Source organism: Pteropus medius, unplaced genomic scaffold (assembly GCF_902729225.1).
Source record: "Pteropus medius unplaced genomic scaffold, Ma_sr-lr_union100, whole genome shotgun sequence".
In the NCBI taxonomy this organism is placed as follows: domain Eukaryota; kingdom Metazoa; phylum Chordata; class Mammalia; order Chiroptera; family Pteropodidae; genus Pteropus; species Pteropus medius.
The window spans coordinates 2,195,098-2,215,107 of NW_024348533.1; the positions used below are offsets into that span (position 1 = coordinate 2,195,098).

General features: G+C 33.5%; 1 protein-coding gene across 1 annotated transcript in view; it reads right to left on the reverse strand.

Moving 5' to 3' along the window:
* Positions 1-20,010, reverse strand: part of ADAMTS19 (ADAM metallopeptidase with thrombospondin type 1 motif 19) — a 214,067-nt gene that overhangs the window by 44,641 nt on the left and 149,416 nt on the right. Inside the window, exons 15-16 of the mRNA XM_039880005.1 lie at positions 17,461-17,581; positions 11,269-11,349 (exon numbers count right to left, since the gene is read on the reverse strand). Coding sequence (XP_039735939.1) covers positions 11,269-11,349; positions 17,461-17,581 — 202 coding nt within the window. The remainder of the gene's footprint in view (positions 1-11,268; positions 11,350-17,460; positions 17,582-20,010) is intronic.

The window sequence follows — 20,010 nt, forward strand, 5'->3', positions numbered from 1 at the left end:
CAGATCAAAATGACAACGTTCTATTCATTACAAAAAAAAATTCTAAAATAATATGTTACATGTTAGTTTTAAAAACTGAACTCAGGACCTTTTCACACCTTTAGCTGTGTACAAAAATGGAACATAAATGCCAATTTTCACCCATAAACAGCATCATTTGTATAGAATTTTGCAAAACAACATTGTTTACCTAAATTTTTTTCTCTCTTTCTGTTTGAACTGATCTCTGCTGCTATTTAAATAAGATTCATGACATGGAAGTGAGATGTTATGATTACCATTTTAAATTAAAGATCCTTTTTTTTTTTTGGCAAATGGTTTAATTTTTTTTTTGATTTAAGCTTTTAGACTCTCCCATTTAACTGAATTATCTTCCAAAAAGTCACTTACATGTTCATTGAAGGCTTTTATGTTATAATTCTATAAAAATGTTTTGATAACTTAAGCCAATAAATCTTCCTAAATATTATTAAAGTTAATCTCTATTTATTGAATGCTTGAAGGTTTCCAAGTTTTTTATATTGTATATAATGCTCAGATAAATATACTGTATGCTAATTATGTATATAACTCAGTATTTCCCTTGGATAAGTTTCCAGATTTAAGATTACAGAGCCAAAGAAATTGAACACTTACAGATTTTGAAAAACAATTTCAAATTGGCTTTCATAAAGGTTGCTTCAATTTATGCTTTCATGATAGTGACTAAAGTGTCCATTTCTGAACACCTTGGAAGCACCTTTCTCTTGTATAATATTTAATCGAGACTAAATAATGATGTGTCAAGTATCAGCTATAAAGCAGGCAATCCTCAAAGTCCTAGGCAATTCTAAAATGAACAATATAAATATATTCTCTGGCTTCACAGAATTTATAATCTAGCTAGTGAATGAGAAATGAAACAAGTTATATAAATTACTAATTCTAATTATGCTGAAGCTTGTGTGGGAGGAGTCAGGAAAGGCTTGTCTGAAGGATGTCATTTACTGGAGATGGTGGACAGAGGAAAAAGAGAAGGAGCGAAAGATCATTCAAGACCGAGGAAACTACGGAAAGCTCAATGCAGCTTGGGGAGCATCCCGAGACAAGTGTGCATGATGCCGAACACACTGAAGTGAACCACAGAGATGAACCTGGAGAAGTAAGGAATGGATAGACCTGGTGGGCCTTGTTAATATTTTGAGGGTTTTTTTTTTCTCTAAGAAAAAAAAATGTAAAGCTCTACAAGATTTTGAAAAATATTGTGAAGAAAATGGACCGAGGTAGGGCAAATTTGGATAGGGAAGACAGGATATAACGTTAACTTAGTAGTCCAACTGAAAGTACTGGTGGCGTGGATTAGGGTGGTGGAGAAAAATATGAAGAGCAATTTAGGAGTGAAATTAATAAAATACGATGATGACTTGGTTGTCACGGGTGAAAGGAAGTGTCAGGTATGATGCTAGGTTTCTAAGATGAGAAAATGGGTGGGTTATGATGGCAAATGATGAAATGGGAAAGACTAGGAAGAGAAATGGGTAAAGAGAAATATCAGGAATTAAATTTTGAACAATCTAGGTTTTTTAAAATAAAAATTTCTTGTTTTATTGCTATGAAGCTTATTATTCATTTACTTATCTGTAATTTGCATTTTTATTTAAATTAATTAAATAAATTATTCATTATCTGTTGATGTTTTTCTGGTCCACTGAGGGATTTTTCTGGTGCTTATAATCGCATTACTACAAGCAATGTATTAATAAAACTATTGAAATTTTACCTAATTAATCTTAATTTCTATCAATAATATCTTTAGCATGTACTGCATATAAAATATTTTTAGATAAAATATTAAGCATATATATTTTTAGATTTATGAAAAATATATAAATATTAATTTTTACCTTGAATTTTAAACTTGAAAAGAGATACGTTGACAGAAAACTCTGCAAATACCATAATACTATTTACAAACGGATATGCTTCAAACAATGCTAAATTGATTTTTTAAATAATGATTTTGCCTAAAAGGTAAACTATTTCTTTGCATGTCTTTTAAAGTCTATTAAATATTTTGAGAAATCTTTTTGGCCTAGATTTGTACCATAGCCAGTATAATTCCATTCTCCCCACCTCTCGCTCCCATATTTCAATATATATTCAGGGCACAATTATAAAGGAATATTTTTTTGACAAATCTCTAATAAAAAATGCCTGAAAAAAACTTCTTAAAAAATTCCATACACCTAAATTATTTTTAAACTCCAGTCTTATAAATTTTGTCTTTTAACTAGAGATTAAGTTTTTAAATGTTTATAGAGATTGCTGGCCTGTTTTGATTTGTTTATACCATCTTATTTTGTGCTTTCTTTTTTCCTGCTTGCTGTATATTTCTGTTATTTTTCTCGTATCTTGTTTTCTATTGATTGAGTTTTTAAAATTTCATTTAAAAATTATATTTGGTTTTCTAAATATGTGTTTAGTTGATTCTACTTATTCTTGTAAATTTGTTAATTCCCCTTTTGTATATTTAAACATATTGACCATAATATTTTTATATTTTCTGTATATGTATCATATACAATACAACTATATTATATCTATGTCCGATTCTGCTCTCCCTTATTTTCACTGCTTTTGTTTGTAGCATCTATTTCCTTTGATGTTGTCTGAATTTTTTTTACTATAAAATTTTATTCGTTGAACTTTATAGAATTCCTTTGAGGCTTGTTTTGAAGGTGTATTACTTCAAAAAATTTGCGTATGCCAGCCACCTCAATAACCTTAAATTAAAAATAACCTTAATTAAAATAAATGTCTTGAAGGCTTTCGACTTCGCAGTTAGAATAAATTGGTGCCACAAATCCGTATGAACATTTGCTTTCGGTTACAAATTTTCAGGGAAGTTGATTTTCTACCTCTGCCGAGTACCAGTGTTAATACAGACACATTCTCTTTCTTTCTTCGTTTAGGTGCACGTGTATTTCTCTTTCTTCTTCACAGTGAGCTGGTAGCCCTTTGGAGTCCTGCTTTATGCAGGGGCCTCCTATTAGAGTCTCTATTTTGCAACTGTCTTAGGCTTTGTTTTCTGTCCACAGCATCCCTTGGCTCTCTAAGTTTAAACTGGTTACAGTGTTGCAGGAAGTGACACCCGATGGAGGAATTTGGACACTCAGACAACTTTGTTAGACAAGGAGAATTAAATGCCGGCAGAGAGCGTGGGGTTTTCAACAGGCCCAAAGCACGAGCTCCCCTTGGTTAGATTTTTTACAGCTTATATACTCTTGCAGTGTCCATGCAAGGGGTGCGTGATTTTTGTCTGAGGTTCTACATGTACTTTGTGACTCAGGACGGAGAGGGGGAGCTTTGAGTTGGAGGCTGCAAGGGAAGAGGAATTTCCAAACCACTGGTCTTATCTATTTACAGGTCATTTTACCTTATAGAACCCACAACCTTGACATTATTAACACTGTTATAGGATACTGGAGAGACGGGACACTGAGGCTATAAGCAGAAAGTAGCACTTACTGATGCCAGCACCTGCTCAGCGGATTCCTATCCAAAGGCTAAGCCCCGATTGTAACATAACAAGCAGTTTTATACAGTCTTATCATTCCTACACCGCTACAGAGATAAGGAAGGACATTAGTTGATTGGCAAGCCATGAATCAACAGATGTGAGCTGGAGAGTCCTGGAGGAGGGAGAAGGCTGTTAGGAATGGACTTTAACTGGCTGAGTTGGTCATTTCTGCAAGCCCTTTCCTTTCATTTTTTAGATGCTTCCTTTTCTCTCTTACCAGAATTAAGCATAAGTGGGACTTCAGGCAGCTGAATACTCTGGCTTCCTATTCTCACTTTTCTTTATAGCATGTGAGTATTCATTAATTTCTTTTTGGTTCAGAGTTAAATTTAAAAAATGTTCTTTTTTCCTCCTTTTGTGTTTTGCTCAACACTTTTAATTGTTTTTAGTGAGAAGTTTTTCCATAGTGGTTGTATGCAAAACGGCAAGCAAAGTAAGATGACCCATGTGATCTTTTTTAGATTTTTAAAAATCATAAGCTATAGTGATGTTATAAAGATATAACATATGATCTCTCTGACCTACTTTACTCTCCATTTTAGGCTTTTTGATAAATTATTAAATTATTAACCAAATAATAAAGTCACAATCTTCAGAAAAGCAGATAATAATTGCATATGGGAATATAATTCAAAGAGAGTAATGAAAAAGAATAATTGTATTGGGAGGAAATTAAATGTCTCCTATGAGATAATATATAGTTTGATGTAGACAAGTTAATTTGTTACAGAATGATTAGTTTGCCAGGGTATGATCTATTTTCCTTTCTTTTTGCTAATGCTTTTTCAGATGAAGATTTTCAATGACTTCCTTCTAATGCCCAAAGGAGCCTTTAGGAAATGTGATTTATGATATGTATATTCTGCCATTCTTTAGGCAGACAATACATAGCACAGGCTTGAAATCTAGGATTTCAATACTGTATTATTTTTTTTTCCAAATTTACCCCTCATCCATGTGCTCTAGCCATCATTATTTGCCCAGTTGTTTAAGCCAGAAACCTAAAAGTCATCTCTGAATCTTCATCTTCTATCAATATTCACATACATTCTCCAACAAGTTTCAACAGTTCAACTTCTTCAATGCCTCTAGAAACCACTGGAGTTTTCCTGTTCTCTTGATTGGATTGTGCAGCCGGTCTCTTCGTCTTCATGCTTGCACCCACCCACTAATTCATCAGAATAACTGCTTTTTCCCCTTGCTTAAGTAAGTAAGGAAACTTACTGGGTTCTTGAATAAACATGGTAACATACTAGTATTTTCAACCTTTATTTAACCTCAGACTAGTATTCAGGATGTTTAGGGACACTGATTCTATTTCCTTATACAAGGAAAAGAACCTGGCAGCTCAGGCCTAAGCCTAATACTAAGCACAAGGAAAACCGACATTAATAAGGCCATACACTTAACACAGATACGTGATTCCATATTTAAGCTGAATGGTCTTTTAATAACAAAAAGCTATTGGAGATTTATGTTTACAGATCTGCATCAGGGAAAGAAGATGGGATCTGGCAGACTTGGAGGTAGTGATTAGAGAAGAAAACTGTCATTTCATGATTCGTATTCCTCTGAATTAATTCTAGACACCAATTGACACTAGTTAAGAGAAGGGGAAAAGAGAGAATTTGGAGGAAATTCAAGGACAATGTGTTCGTATATGACATGTACTTTAAAATCACAAATGTTGCATGGAAGGCAATGATTAAAAAGAAAAAGTGAAAGGGAGACAATAAGAACCAGACACTATGAACACACGGCTTGGGTTTAAATCCAGGGTCACAGCTTTTTAAATGTATGACCATGGAAAAGAAACTTAAACTCCCTGTTCTTCTACTACCTGATTTTAAAAATTAGCGGCACATATTTCAGAGTTGTTGTGAGGATTTATTTAACGGATATATTTAATGCGCTGGCTCAGACTAATCACTATACAAATGTGAACCATCTTTTCTTAATTAAATTTTACTCAGAAAGTCTTTACTATTTCCTGTGTGCCAGACTCTGTTTTAGTTACTGCAGATATAGCTCTGAGCAAAAGGACCCCTGCCTTTAAGAATTAACAATGGAGATAGAGACTATAAAAGCATACGTGTAAACAAATAAGAAAATTCAGACAGTGATAAGTGCTATAAAGGAAATAAAGCAGGACAATGTAATAGAGAGTAGCTTGGTTAGGGGTCACAGTGGACATAAAAAGAAAGTGACAGATTTGAATAACTGACAGGATTTGCTGATATATTAGAGCGATAAAGAGAATTATCAAGGGAAACTCCTAGCTTTAGTATAATCTATTGGATAGAAATCAGTGACTGTGATAAATAATGCCCCCTCCAAGATATCCATGTCCTACAAGGTAGATATTATACAAAGTATCTTCTCTGAGCACAATGAGGTGAAGTTAGAAATCAATAACCGAAGGAAAACTGGAAAATTCGCAAATTTATAGAAATGAAACAACACGAACAATGAATGGCTCAAAGAAGAAATCATAAGGGAAATTAGAAAATACTTTGAGACAAATGGAAATAAAAACATGACATTCTGAAACTGATGGGACACAGTGAAAGCAGCGCTATAGGGGAAATTTATAGTTATAAAAGCTTACATTAAAAAAGAAGATGAACAATCTAACTTTACAACTTAAAAAATTACAAAAAGAATAAACTAAACTGAAAGCTACCAGAAGGAAGAAAATAATAAAGATTAGAGCAGAGATAAGTGAAATAAAGAATGGAAAAATAATTGATAAAAATGAAACAGAAGCTGGTTCTTTGAAAAGATCAACTAAATCGACAAACCTTTAGCTAGCTTTACTATGAAAGAAAAAAGAGAGACAACTAAAAAAACAGAAATGAAAGTAGGAACATTATGATTGATGTTACAGTAACAAAGAACAATAAAGCACTATGAACAACTGTATGCTAACAAATTGGATAACCTAAGTGAAATAAATAAGTCCCCGTAGACACAAAACCTACCAAGACTGAATCACAAGGAAACAGAAATCCTAAATATATCTATAACTAGTAAGCACACTGAATCAATAATCAAAATTATCCCAACAAAGAAAAGCCCTGGACTTTATGGCTTCATCGGTAAATTCTACCAAACATTTCAAAAAGAACTAACACCAATCCTTAGATTTTCTAAAGAACTAAAGTGGAGGGAAGACTTCCTCACTCATTCAATGAGGCCAGCACTTTCCTGATACCAAAGCTAGACAAAGATGTTACAAAGAAACAGAACAAATGAACAAAATAAAACTACAGACCAATTTCCATTACGAACATTATTGTAAAATTCATCAGCAAAATACTAGCAAACCAAATTCAGGAGCACAAAAGGCATCCAAATCAAAAAGGAAGAAGTAAAATTATTTCTCTTCACAGATGATATAATCTTATATATAGAAAACCCTAAAAATTTTACAAAAAAATAAACTGTTAGAACTAATAAATGGATTCAACAAAGAAGCAGGATAAAAAGTCAACACATAAAAAGTAGTTGCATTTCTATGTACTAACAATAGAGAAAGGAAAATGAAATTAAGACAATAATTCTATTTACAATCGCATCAAAAAGAATAAAATCCTTGGGAATTAACCAAGGAGATAAAAGGCTTATACAGTGAAAACTAAAAACATTGTTGAAAGAAATTAAAAAAGATATAAATGGAACCACATTCCAGGTTCATGGATTGGAAGACATAATATTATTAAGTTGTCAACATTATCCAAAATAACCTACAAACTCAATGTAATCCCTATCAAAATCCCAGTGGCCCTCTTTTTTTTTTTTTTGCAGAAATAAAAAATCCTATCCTAAAATTCATATGAAATCTCAAGTGACCCTAAGTAGCCAAAACAATCTTGAAAAAGAAGAACAAAGCTGGAGACTCACACTTCCTGATTTCAAAACTTACTAGAAAGCTACAGTAATCAAAACAGTGTGCTACTGGCATAAAAACAGACATGTAGAACAATGGAATAGAATACAGATCCCAGAAATAAACCTTCTTCTATTTAGCCAAATTATTTTTGACAAGGGTGCCAAAATCATTCAGTGGAGAAAGGACAGTTTTTCAACCAGTGGTGCTGGGAAAACCGAGTAACTACATGCAGAAAAATGAAGTTGAATCCTTAACTAACACCATATACAAAAATTAACTCATAGTGGATTAAAGATCTAAATGTAAGACCTAAGAACTCTTAGAAGAAAACATAAGGCAAAAGCTTCACAACACTAAATTTGGCAGTGATTTCTTGGATGTGGCACCAAAGGCACAGGTAATAAAAGAAAAACAAACTGAACTTCACGAAAATTAAAAATAATTGCATATACAAATTATTTCTCTTCACAGATCAAAAGACACTTTTAACAGAATAAAAAGCCACAAATTGATAAAATACTTATATATCATATATCTGGTAGGGGATTAATATCTAGACTATATAGAGAACTCCTAAAATTTATCAACAAAGAAAATCGAACAACCTAATTCAAAAATGGGCAAAGGACTAGAATGGACATTTCTTCAAAGAAGATATACAAATGACCAACAAGCACACAAAAAGATGCTTCAGCACCAGTAATCCTAAGGGAAATGCAAATCAAAACCACATTGAGATATCACCTCAAACCCATTAGAATGGCTACTATTAAAATAAACAGAAAACGACAAGTGTTGGTGAGGATATAGAGAAACTGAAACCATTGCACACTGTTGGTGGGAATAAAAAATGGTGTGTGGCAGTTTCTCAAAAAAATTAAAAATAGAATTACCATGTGATTCAGCAATTCTACTTCTAGGTATATGCTCAAAAGAATGAAAGGAAAGGTCTTGAAGAAATATTTGTACACCGTTTTCACAGAAGCATTATTCAAAACGATTAAAACATAGAAGCAACCAAAGTGTCCACGGATGAAGGAATAGATGAAGAAATGTAATGTATACAAACAATGGAGTATTATTCAGCCTTAAAAAGGAAGAAAATTCTGACACTGCTACAGTGTGGATAAATCTTGAGGACATTATTCTAAGTGATATAAGTCAATCACAAAACGATAGTTACTGTATAATTCCACATCCATGAGGTATGCAGAGTAGTTGAATCCGTGAAGATAGAAAGCATAATAGTGATTATTGGCTAATGGATATAGAGTTTCAGTTTTGCAAGATGAAAAGACTTCTGGAGATGATAGTGGTGGTAGTTACACAACAAGGTGAATATACTCAATGTCAATGAACTGGACACTTAACATAATTAAGATGGTAAATTTTATGTGTATTTTACCACAATAATAAAAAAAAGTATTATTAAGGGGAAAAAAAAAAGATATCCATGTCCAAATCCCTGGAACCTGGAATGCTACCTTACATGGTAAATAAACAAACAAATAACTTTGCAGATATGATTAAATTAAGGATCTTGAGATGGGGAGATTATCCTGGATTATACCAGTGGGCCTGAAATGCAATCAAGATGTACCCTTATGAAAGGTAGGAAGAGGGAGGTTTGAACATAGAAAAAGAGGAGAAGGCAATGTCACCAGGGAGACAGATGCTGGAATGATGTGGCCACAAGCAAAAGAATGCTGGTAGCCATCAGAATGGATGTTCCCGTAGAGTCCTCAGAGAGAGCATGGCTTTGCAGACATCTTGATTTTTGGTCCATTAAAACTGATAATAGCTTCCAGTACTGTGAGAGAATACATTTCTGCTATTTTAAAACCACCAAGTTTGTGGTAATTGTTACAGTCTTAGACCAGTAATATGGTGAGATTTACTATAATGGGCAATGCTAAAGGAGGACGAGGTTTCTGCATGGGACAGAAATAAAATTTTGGAATTAGACTTATTATTTCTGAGGTATATGTGAGACATTTGATAATTTGCATCAGATAAATGGGGACAGCAATGAAGCTCCAAGGGATTCCCTAGGGAAATAGCGTAGCAGGGAAGCGAGCAGGGCTGGGCTTGAGCCAACAGCATGGGAACATTTGGAAACCATTTAGAGGTTGAGAAGCCTACACAAGAGACCAATAAGGGGTGTCCAGTGAAGCAGGGGTCCTCGGGTCTGAGAAGCCAAAAGAGAAAGTATTTAATGAGCTGAAGAAAGGTCAACAGTTTTGGACACTATTTATAGTGCAAATAACATGTGATCATTGAGTTGTCAATATGGAGGGCATTTGCTGACCTTGACAAAGGCAGTTACAATAGAGGGAAGACAGAAACAAGAATGAATTGGTTGAAGAGTCTGAGAAATAAGGAATTAGAGAGAGTGTGGAGAGTTCCATTTGTAAAACCGACTTGTTTACTTAGCCACATTTTTTAGATTACTAAAAATCACAGTACAATGTAGACTTTTGAAAAATTTGAGAAAACTCCATTTGAGACATCTATATTCTTTTCCAGCTTGGAAAAAAAAAAAAAAAAAGAAAACATATTCCCCAGCAGAACAGCCAAATGTCTGCTAGTGAATGAGTGCATTGAAATTGTCTGGAGTTAGCATAGTGTCTCCAAAAACTGGATATTGGAGCTTTAATCTGAATTTGGACATCTGGGATGATTTACTCGCACTCAAAATACATTTCAAAACCATATTAGGTAAAAACAGATAAAATTTAAATATTAGCAATAACAAACTAATGGGTGTGCCACATGACAAAGGATTTATTTTCCTGTCCCCTTTTCTCAAATGTTCCTGCTCCTAGAAAGCAAACCCTAATGAGAAAAATAATTCGATTCAAATGTAGACTATTCCCAATACTGCAGAGTAAAAACAATCCTGTAATATTGGATTTTTTTACCATCTACAAAGTGTTTCCCAACTGGGACACTATTTCTTATTTGAGAAAGAATGAGAACATTATTTTTGTTACAAAGAAAAAAAAGCATGAAGGTTTTCTTTAAAAATATAAATATAAAGTTTAAATCCTGGGGAAATATTAAGTTTTTTGCCAGACCTGATCACATTAGATCTATCTGTGACTTTAAAAGATCATTTTATATGACTTATTAGTTTGAAATTTTAATATACAAAACAATATGTACTTTGACAACTTAATATTTTCTTCCATATATTTAAAAGTCATTAATTGGCCTAATTAAAATAGCTGATACAATTCTTTCCACAATAATAATTAAAAATTTAAAATACCCTCATCATAGGTGAGTGTACCTGAAGTGAGGTAAGAGAGAGTGATGTTTCCCATTAACAGATCAAGATCCTTTTAGTATGTAGAAAAAAATTTTTAAGAACTTTATGAGATTTCCTAATTCTAAAGCAATTATTATATATACACACACACGTATATGCATTTATATATGCAATAAATTTCAATACGTGTATATGTATGTATATATATGATATAAATATATTTATGAAATATGTTTATACAAATGCATATATATGAAATAAAACATACCCAAATTCTCCAATGACTGTTTTCTTTTTTTAATATGGACTAACATATGGAAGCAATTTACACCCCCCTAAAACACATAGACGGCCAAATTGCTTTTGCTCCTGGGAAGTCCCTGGGAGAGAAGGAAAGAAATTTCTACTTGATATGACAAGAGGTGCTTCCTGGGAAATTCAAACACGTAACTAGAAACAGACTGACATCCTCATCATCACAGAACTCTCAGGGCCCGGAGTGGGGCTCGTGTGTGAATGGGCTCTGGGTTTTGTAGTACAGGTTACCTAAGTAGCTATGTGCCGGCTTTTCCTCCACGACTTTGATTCTTCTTGCTCCAGTAGGTATCACTAGCACTTCCACGTAACCTATAAGATTCAATAAAACATGAAATAAATCTCGAGTTCCTATACGATCTCTTTTCTTAATTGACTTGCCCTTCTTTTTTGGATTTTGGGTTTTGCTATGATATATTAATACTTATGGAAAGGAAAAAATTCACGTACAAAAGCTATCATAATTTCAGGTGGAGAAGTTGTTTGGAAAGATGTTAAGTCTATAGCACATCAAAGGCAAACAGTCAATTGCATTTTATGTAAAAAACTCAATGATATCTTATGAGTTGTGAGTCCGGAGAAAACACAATGGGACAGCAAGTTAGAAACATGTGGGTCTTGGAACAGAGCAATAACCTCAGATTTTGCTCATGGAACTCCTTTAATTTAAGAAGTGTGTGGAAGAAGAAGATGCAAGTGGAGAGAAAACAGCCAGAAGGGAGTAGGTCCCTGGAGTAGCTGAGCTGGAACAAGAGAAACTAAGCCCTCCCCGAGGAGACTAACTGAAGCTGGGGCTGGAGACAAGTAAGTGTAACCATGCAAAACAATCTCGTGTCACCTAGGAAGGTGTCAGACAGGTAGAACACAATTAGCTGTTTCTCAGGAAAGTTTTTTCAGTGGAAGTTTAGGAATGCTCGCTATAAGATAAGATAAAGTGGGATAGAAGTAATGCTCATTATAAGATAAAGTGGGATAGAAGTGAAGATGTACAGAAAAAATCAAAATCAAGACTTCATTTAGTGTAGTCAGTATAGAGTAGACGCCTACTTTTGGCTGAATAGTTATGCTTTCAAAATATATTGAGAAAATATTTAATATTCTAGTATATCTGTGTAGCTCCACATATATGAGAAAAGTCTAATTTCAAAATTACTTTTAAAAAGGCACAATCGCTAATCCCAGAGTTGTCGGCTGTTGATTAATTATTCAAATTCCTGAAACTGTTTCAATTATTTGGTCTATATCAAAAGGTAGCATACACCCCACCTGGTGGCAGTGGCTGGAATTAGAGGCATGTGCTTTTTGAATCATAATTTCCATTAGTGAACACTGCTTATTCAATTTAACCGTTTTTTAGTAATAGCAAACCATACAAGCACTATCCTTTTGTTACTTGAACAAATAGGCAGCAATGAAAATAGAAACAAATGCTTACTGCCTATTTATACTCAGAAGTAAGGTAAGAAGGCCTCTGCACCCAATGAGCTTATAATTGAATTGGAAAAACAAGGCAGAAATATCTTATAAAAATGTGAGTCAAATAAAACTTCACAAATTAAGTTTAAAAGATAATTCGCAAAATGATATGGTTACTTCCTTACTAAAGAACATAAACCATGTTGTTTAAACTGCCCCCTGCTCTGCTCACATCACCACTCAAAAGGTTTACTGCTATTTTTAACTCACAGAAATGGGATTTATTTTTCCTTTTTCCCTTTTAAATGGCTATATACATTACTCATGTTTAAGAAACACTGACATCAACCAGAATCACTATGATTCAGAGAAGAGAACATTTCTATAGCCAAGGAAAGCTTCACAAAGGAGTAAACAGACAGACTGTCTTTGAAGAATGAATAGGATAAGGATATAGAAAAAGGATGAGTTCACTAGGTATAAATAGAAGTGAGGAAGTAAGTGGTATCCTTAGTAGCACGTGAATAAAATAATTCTGACAGAATTAGAAGGTGTAAGAAGATGGCCCTACTAATGAGAGTTTAAATATATGCCCAGGACAATGAATTTATCAGTTTACAACTACTGAACATTCTAAAGCAAGGAACTTGGTAATCAGATACTAGTTTGAGAGGCTTTATCTGACAGCAGGTTGCAGAATGACCAGCAATGTAGTTGTAAATAACAATGTTGGAAGTCTAGTGTAAAAATCCAGGCTGGTAGAGGCTAAGGTAGAAAACCCAGAAGGCACCGCGAAGGAAAAAAAAAACATTCTGAACTTGAGAACCAATAGAAAGTGGGAGCATAAACATTGAACACAATGTTTTATTATTACTTATGTGAGAATGGGGCCATTATTTACAGGAATATGGAAGTCAAGTTGTAGGGATAATCTGATAAACTCAGCTTTGGGATTTGTGTTTAACAAAATGGTGTAACACACTAGTAAAAATATCCAGTAAGAACTCTGGAACATCAAAAACTCCAGAGCGAGGTCAGGCTATTGTCCCTCTGGGAGGCATCTTTGCAGAAGCAGTCTCTGAAACCATAATAGTAAGTGGAGAAAACAGAAAGAAATCAAGGACTCCACCTTGGTGACGGTCATTAACAGAGATTAAAAATAAATCAGAAAAGAATACAGAGAAGGAATAATCCTGAGTAGGGGGAGATCTGCCTATTTCGGTGCAGTGGGGTCCTATGGACTGGAACATTTCAAGAGAAGTTGTTGGAAAACTGTGTCATAAGCTGTAGAGACATGAAAGAGAAAAGTGACTAAGGAGATGGTGACTGGATGTCACAATCAAGAGGTGACTGTTAATCTCTGAGCAAATAAATTTAGCAAAGTGTTTGGGGGATATTAAATTTCAGTATGTTAAAAAAAAGAAAAGCGGACAGAGGACAGTAGAGATAGTAACTGTAAATTTCTGTTTGAGCTCAGCTGGAAACTCAGCCACATTGTACATCAGGATAGTAGTTACATCTAAATTTATAGTTATATCTAGAACAATTTTCTATCATTCAATTGGAATTGCTTGGAGGATAGGTGGGTTAAACTGAATTTAACTAAAGAAGAAAAAGAGGAAGAAAGGTATTAAGCAAAACATTTGAAGAAAGATAGCCAATAACTGGGGGCCTTGATATTTTCCAGTAAATAAGCCATCTAGCACAATTGAGAATGCACGTTTTTTAAAGAAGTGAATATTAGAGAGCTACTGCCAAGCTTAAAAGTTGGAAAAAGGCTGTGAGGTCAATGTTATAAATTTTACCCTCATGTTGTGACAGTTTGCTTTGTATATAGGAACACCTTATCCTACTTTATAACCGGTTCCCATTATTAATCAGCCATCTTAAAATGGCAATAACAATCATTTTCATGGTAGTTACAATGAAAACCGCCACATTTGGAACAAATGCTATGTGCTAGTCACGATTATAGGTAATTTAGACAAAATTATTACATTTAATCAAAATGATAGCATCCAAGGTAGATATTGCATTTCTCGTTTAATAGGTAAGAAAATTAAGGTAGAAAAAAAAATACATTTTTCATGACTGCATTGTAAGTAACTAGCTGACCCAAGCTTTGAACCCTTACAGCTATGACTCACTGATATTATTTTATAAAATGAATACATGACACTATGACTCTCCTACAGCTGTGGCAAACATACAAACAAGTATGTGTTTGTGTTCCTTACATAGAATCAGTATCATTGTCTCTTATACTAAGAATAACACATTTTATGCCCATTTTCTTTTTAGTGTATATTGAGAACTATATAGTTCCACAACTGGCCAAATACACAATTTACTTTTAAAAATTCCTTTAAAAAATTATCCCCTGGCTAGGCAAATTACGGTGAAAAACATGATAAACGTACTAAAACAAAAAATCTTCTTAAGTTTATTTTCTAGCTCCAACAAAAATGATTTAGCAAACTCTAAATAGAGCACGGGGACCAAAAACACCCACATGTGTCTGCACATGTGTTACTCATACAATATATACAGTGCGCAGGGCCAACTGGACCAAATAAGGCTGCAATTTCTTCAAGAAATTCTAGGATGTCCATAAACTATAAGGATAAAATTATCTCAAGAGAAATGAATACAACGTTCCTAAAGCCACAAGTAGAGAAATCCATACTATAATTAAGGACTCATGCAGATTTTTGTTTTTTCAAGTTCTTAACAACATGTTTCATTGTTAATTAAATTAACAAATATTAATGGATCACACACTATGCTGGTCATTGAGGATATGATACTGAACAGAAATAGCCATGATATTTTTCCTCACCGTTCTTAAAGTACAGTATGGGGGTAAAGACCAATGAGTGTTCAATTACAAATGTGATTAGAGCTGCACTGTATGGATACCAACATGGTACACATCGCTAAACTAGTTGCTAGTGATAGGAGGTGAAGGTTGTTCAGGGAACACTTCGCTGAGTAAGTGACATATAAACTGAGATCTAAGTTATATCTGGGAATTAACTAGGCAAAATGAAGAGGAAGCTAACAGAACAGTATTTTTAAATGCAAGGTACGGAAGAAAGCACAGTCAGTTGAAGCATCTATAAGAAGTTGGTGGCTAAAACAGAGAAGGAAAGGAACCGTGGTGTGAGATGATGTCAGAGAGATAGGGACAACAACATCATGTAGGACCTTCTTTTTATGGTTCAAGTTAAGAATTCTTGTCTCTTCCCTGTGAGCAATGTGAAACTAGCACAGAATGTAAGGAAGAAAGTAATATTACTAGTCTCTGATACTCTTAATATCTTAGGCATTGCAGACATATTCCAAATATCACATGCTATTTGTATAACCTACCCATGGCAAACAAACAAATGAACCAAAGTAGAAATTAAGGTGCAATAAAAACAAAGGAGGTTTGAGTAAGAATCTGAAGAAAATGTATCCACATAACTACAGTCAGAATGACAAGCATCACTGATTTGTTAACTGTTATTTCTGTTTTCTATGCTTGGTGGAAAAATCAAGTGTTATTATAATTAAATAAAAATATCAGTGCTGAATGTGCACCAGTATTATTCAATGAACTGTTACCACGCATATTAAATAACTAGGCAAGACTATGCTTCAAAAATTCTAGTATCTTTAAATCTTTAGTCTTTCAGTCTTTATTTGAACTGATGCACTACAAATACCTCTCCCATAACAATCAGGCTGAAAAGCTCATTACAATTGCACTTCTTAGTTGAAAGTCTGCGAGCCTGTTATAGTGACATATAGCTTTTCTAAATGAGTTCTGGCAGATTTTGACTTGTAGGACTTGTCACCTTTTACACAGCTTTGGAGACTGAGATTTTGATCTGTAATTTCCCTGGGCCTTTGTTACTTTTGGGCCTCAAAATCTTCAAGCTCACTTATCTTTTATTCTGCTGGGGCCTAGCCACAGTTATATTCAACTTTAGAGGGCTGTGTCTAATTTTCTTTTCTGAAGGACTCTTTTATCTAGAATGAACCGTTTTCTTTATTATTCAAACATAAATGGTTTGTTCTTTGTACTCAAACTGTAACAGATATTTTAGTCTCAGGTTTTTTGCTTGTTTGTTTTTGAACAAGAAAGGAATTTAAATAGGAAAAAGTTGATATATGTAATATAACTATACTACAGATGATGAAAATATCATCATAAACACTAAGATAGTTCAACACATAAATATCTGGTCAAGGCACTAACATAAATGCCAAAAGGTTTGCTTCCTCCCAGTAAGCTTGAGGTCCTGAATATAAAGCATTTTCTATATGTAAAGTATATTTGTGGGTCATTGTATTTCAGGATAGATAGTTTTACTTTTTGCTGTAGATCACTTTAAACCTCATACTATGTAGATCATTCATAGTCATTTTATCCTCATATCCCCTGAGTAGTAGTATACATAGATGAGGACACAAAAGAACAGAAGATGACTTGCCATTATTAATACACCTAGAACATCATCCCACATCTTCTGATTTCCCCTGTTATTGTTTTCACTGCTACAGACTCTCTGTTTCCAAAAATTTGTTCCCTTCAAATTTAGTAAAACATTAAGAAAAAATAAAGAAAACAAAAAGCTGAAAACCTGAAGACTAATATTCTCAGTAGTTGCTTCAGGCTGTTACTAATCACTGTTCTCTGTTAGACATTACAATTTACATTGGAGAATAAGGTCTGTAGAAACCTGATAACATATGCCAATGCAAATTAGGTTATTCCCTTGCTGCTCCAATTAATTAAATGCACAAAAGATGATTTCATATTTTCATTATTGGGAAATGGGTTTGTTAGAATTTCTGGCTCATATCACATGTATTGTATATCATCATGAAAAATCATTCAATATCCATTACAAAAGTCTTCAATAGAATCAGAACTGTGATTTCTAAGTCAAGTTCTATGTAATCTCTGTCCCCAAAGATGTTCGGATTATTAATATAAAAAAAATTAAAAATAATTACCTGCTCCTCTGGTATGATTAAAATCTCCTTTAATTATTTTGCATGATTTTCCATTGCCATTGCATACACCACAATGATCTTCCCTTGCAAGAGACCCTAATAAACCATCGCAGCCAACTTTCTGTAACAAGAGAATGACAGTACGTCGTAAAGTGAGATATTTTCTTTTTATTTTTTAAACACTAATTTAGGACAAACCTAGTCTCTACAAACTAGAAATATTTAATTAAAAAACTACTAAAATGTCATTTTCGCTGGTGCAAACTAATACAGCAAGTTCACGTCAAATAATATCATCTGTAAAGTGACCATATAGCAGGACAGTGATGAGAGTACTTTTCTTATATTAAAATGAAATGATATCCTAAAGCAATGTGGAAAAATATTATTGAGATAGCTGCAATTTACATAAGTCACAAAGGAAATCACAATTCTATTAAATATAACTTAATTAATCTAATGCATTCTACTCAATATAGAACAGATAACAGATATTCATTATATGGATGGCTTCACTTCTAAAGCGGTTGTAAAGCAAATACTGAATATTAAATATTAACTTTGTGAAAACCAAACACAAATGTTTATTTTCACTACAGTTCACAAATAAAACTTCTATGCCCATCTTCTTTGGCACCCAGCACACAAATGTGCGTAAGAAATGCTCAAAACCCATGGATGCCATAAGAAAATATAATCAGTGGGAGAATTAATTTTTATATGCTTCCAGAAGAATTATGTATAAAAATCTTCTGAGATTAAATCATTGACTCTTTCCTAGTGAATAATGTTGGTCTCCCATTGATGTTCAGTAAATATAATCATATTTTACCAAGTCGTGTGTACTCAAAGGGCTGAATCTCATATGTCAATACTGTCAGAAATAAATGGTAGTATCACACAATTACCTCTAAATAGAAGGATCTGCAAGAGAGACTGATGACATATCCATTTATAACAAGTAAAAATTATTTGAGGAATTTTTAAAATATTAAATAAAACAGAAAAAAAACAGGGTCTTTTTTTCTGTCGTTGGTGTTGTGATGGGGGAAGCAGGAAGATGATAAAACACAGCTGTAGGGTAAATGTCCTGAGAGAACAAAAATCACATGAAACCTGCATAATATAGCATCATTTCCTTTTGTCATGGAGAATGTATCAGTGTTAAGAGATAGACAAAGCAATGCATTAGTGGGAGAATTCTGACCAGCAATTCAAAGCATATCCAGGGAGAAATAAAGAGAACGTTTGGTTGAAAGAGGTGGCCACCACAGAATACAAAAATACAAAAACGGTATGAGAAATGTTCACTAAGCAGCAGCCATGAAAAGACCCAGAAGTCTTGGGGTGGAGGAAAAAAAATCTCTTCTTCACGTACAAATGAAGAAAAAATTTAAAGTCCAGAGTGGTTTTGAAATGATAAAAGCACAGTTATTACTCTATCCCTAGCATCCAGCTTGTTTCTTGGCAAATACAATAAATCCAGTAAGAAGTAGTTAAATGACTGAATAAATGAGTGCCTAGTAGTCTCTTGGTTTTTTCTAACCCTTGTAACTGTGATATTACACATCTATAAATCTAAAATAAAAGTCAGGGATACACATAATGCCATGGCTTGATAATCACACATTTTTAACATAAGAATCAAAGATTTTGTATTTTGTAATGGATAGTCTCAAATATCCATACTTATCAAAATATGCTCATATAACTCCAAAAGTTGAGGATGAACAACTTTGAAAAGACAATACATTTTAGCTGGAGGTACCACTGGTAAGCTGGAGATAGAAAGATAAGGTGATAACACAGAGCAGAGCTTTCCCTGTCCTTTCCCATGATGGAAATACCGTAGAGCCAAATTGGGTCACCAGAAGAAAGCTACCTATTTTTAATAACCTTCTTGGTCCACTCACCACACTTAGAATTCTACATTCAGCTTGGGTGCTATGTATTTTGTGATAAAACAAAACACTCAAGCCAAACCCAATACATACAAGGTTGTCAGGGGGGAAAAAGCATGTTTTTAATTATATTGAAAGACTGAATAAAGTGTTTTAGTTAAAAACTTAGAATTTTGAAGTATTCCAATTCATAGAATTTTAATGATAATCATCGGATTCACATAGCACTTATACATAATTTTTTGTTGTTGTTATAATTTTAATGTCTAGCTAAGGATCTGGATTACAGAATACTATTAAATGAAAACCATAGCAATTGAGGCTATTGTACAGTTAAAAAAATGTACAGTTAGAAAAATAATTTATTTTGAAAAATAAATTCATTTAAGACATATATTAATCTGCCAGATTTACATATAATGACAAAATAAAGTTAAAAGCTTTAATTGCACAATATGTAGTTCTGAAAAAAAATGTAGAGGTATATATACCTGCAATGTTTTTTTTTAACAGGCAAATGAAAAATTAAATTTCAGATTACTGCCGTATTCTGTTGAAGAATATAGGAAATTAATATGTAATTATAAGGCTGTTTCTTATGCCAATGATATTACATGACTCTGTGCTTTAAGTTGGATAGACTGCTGGA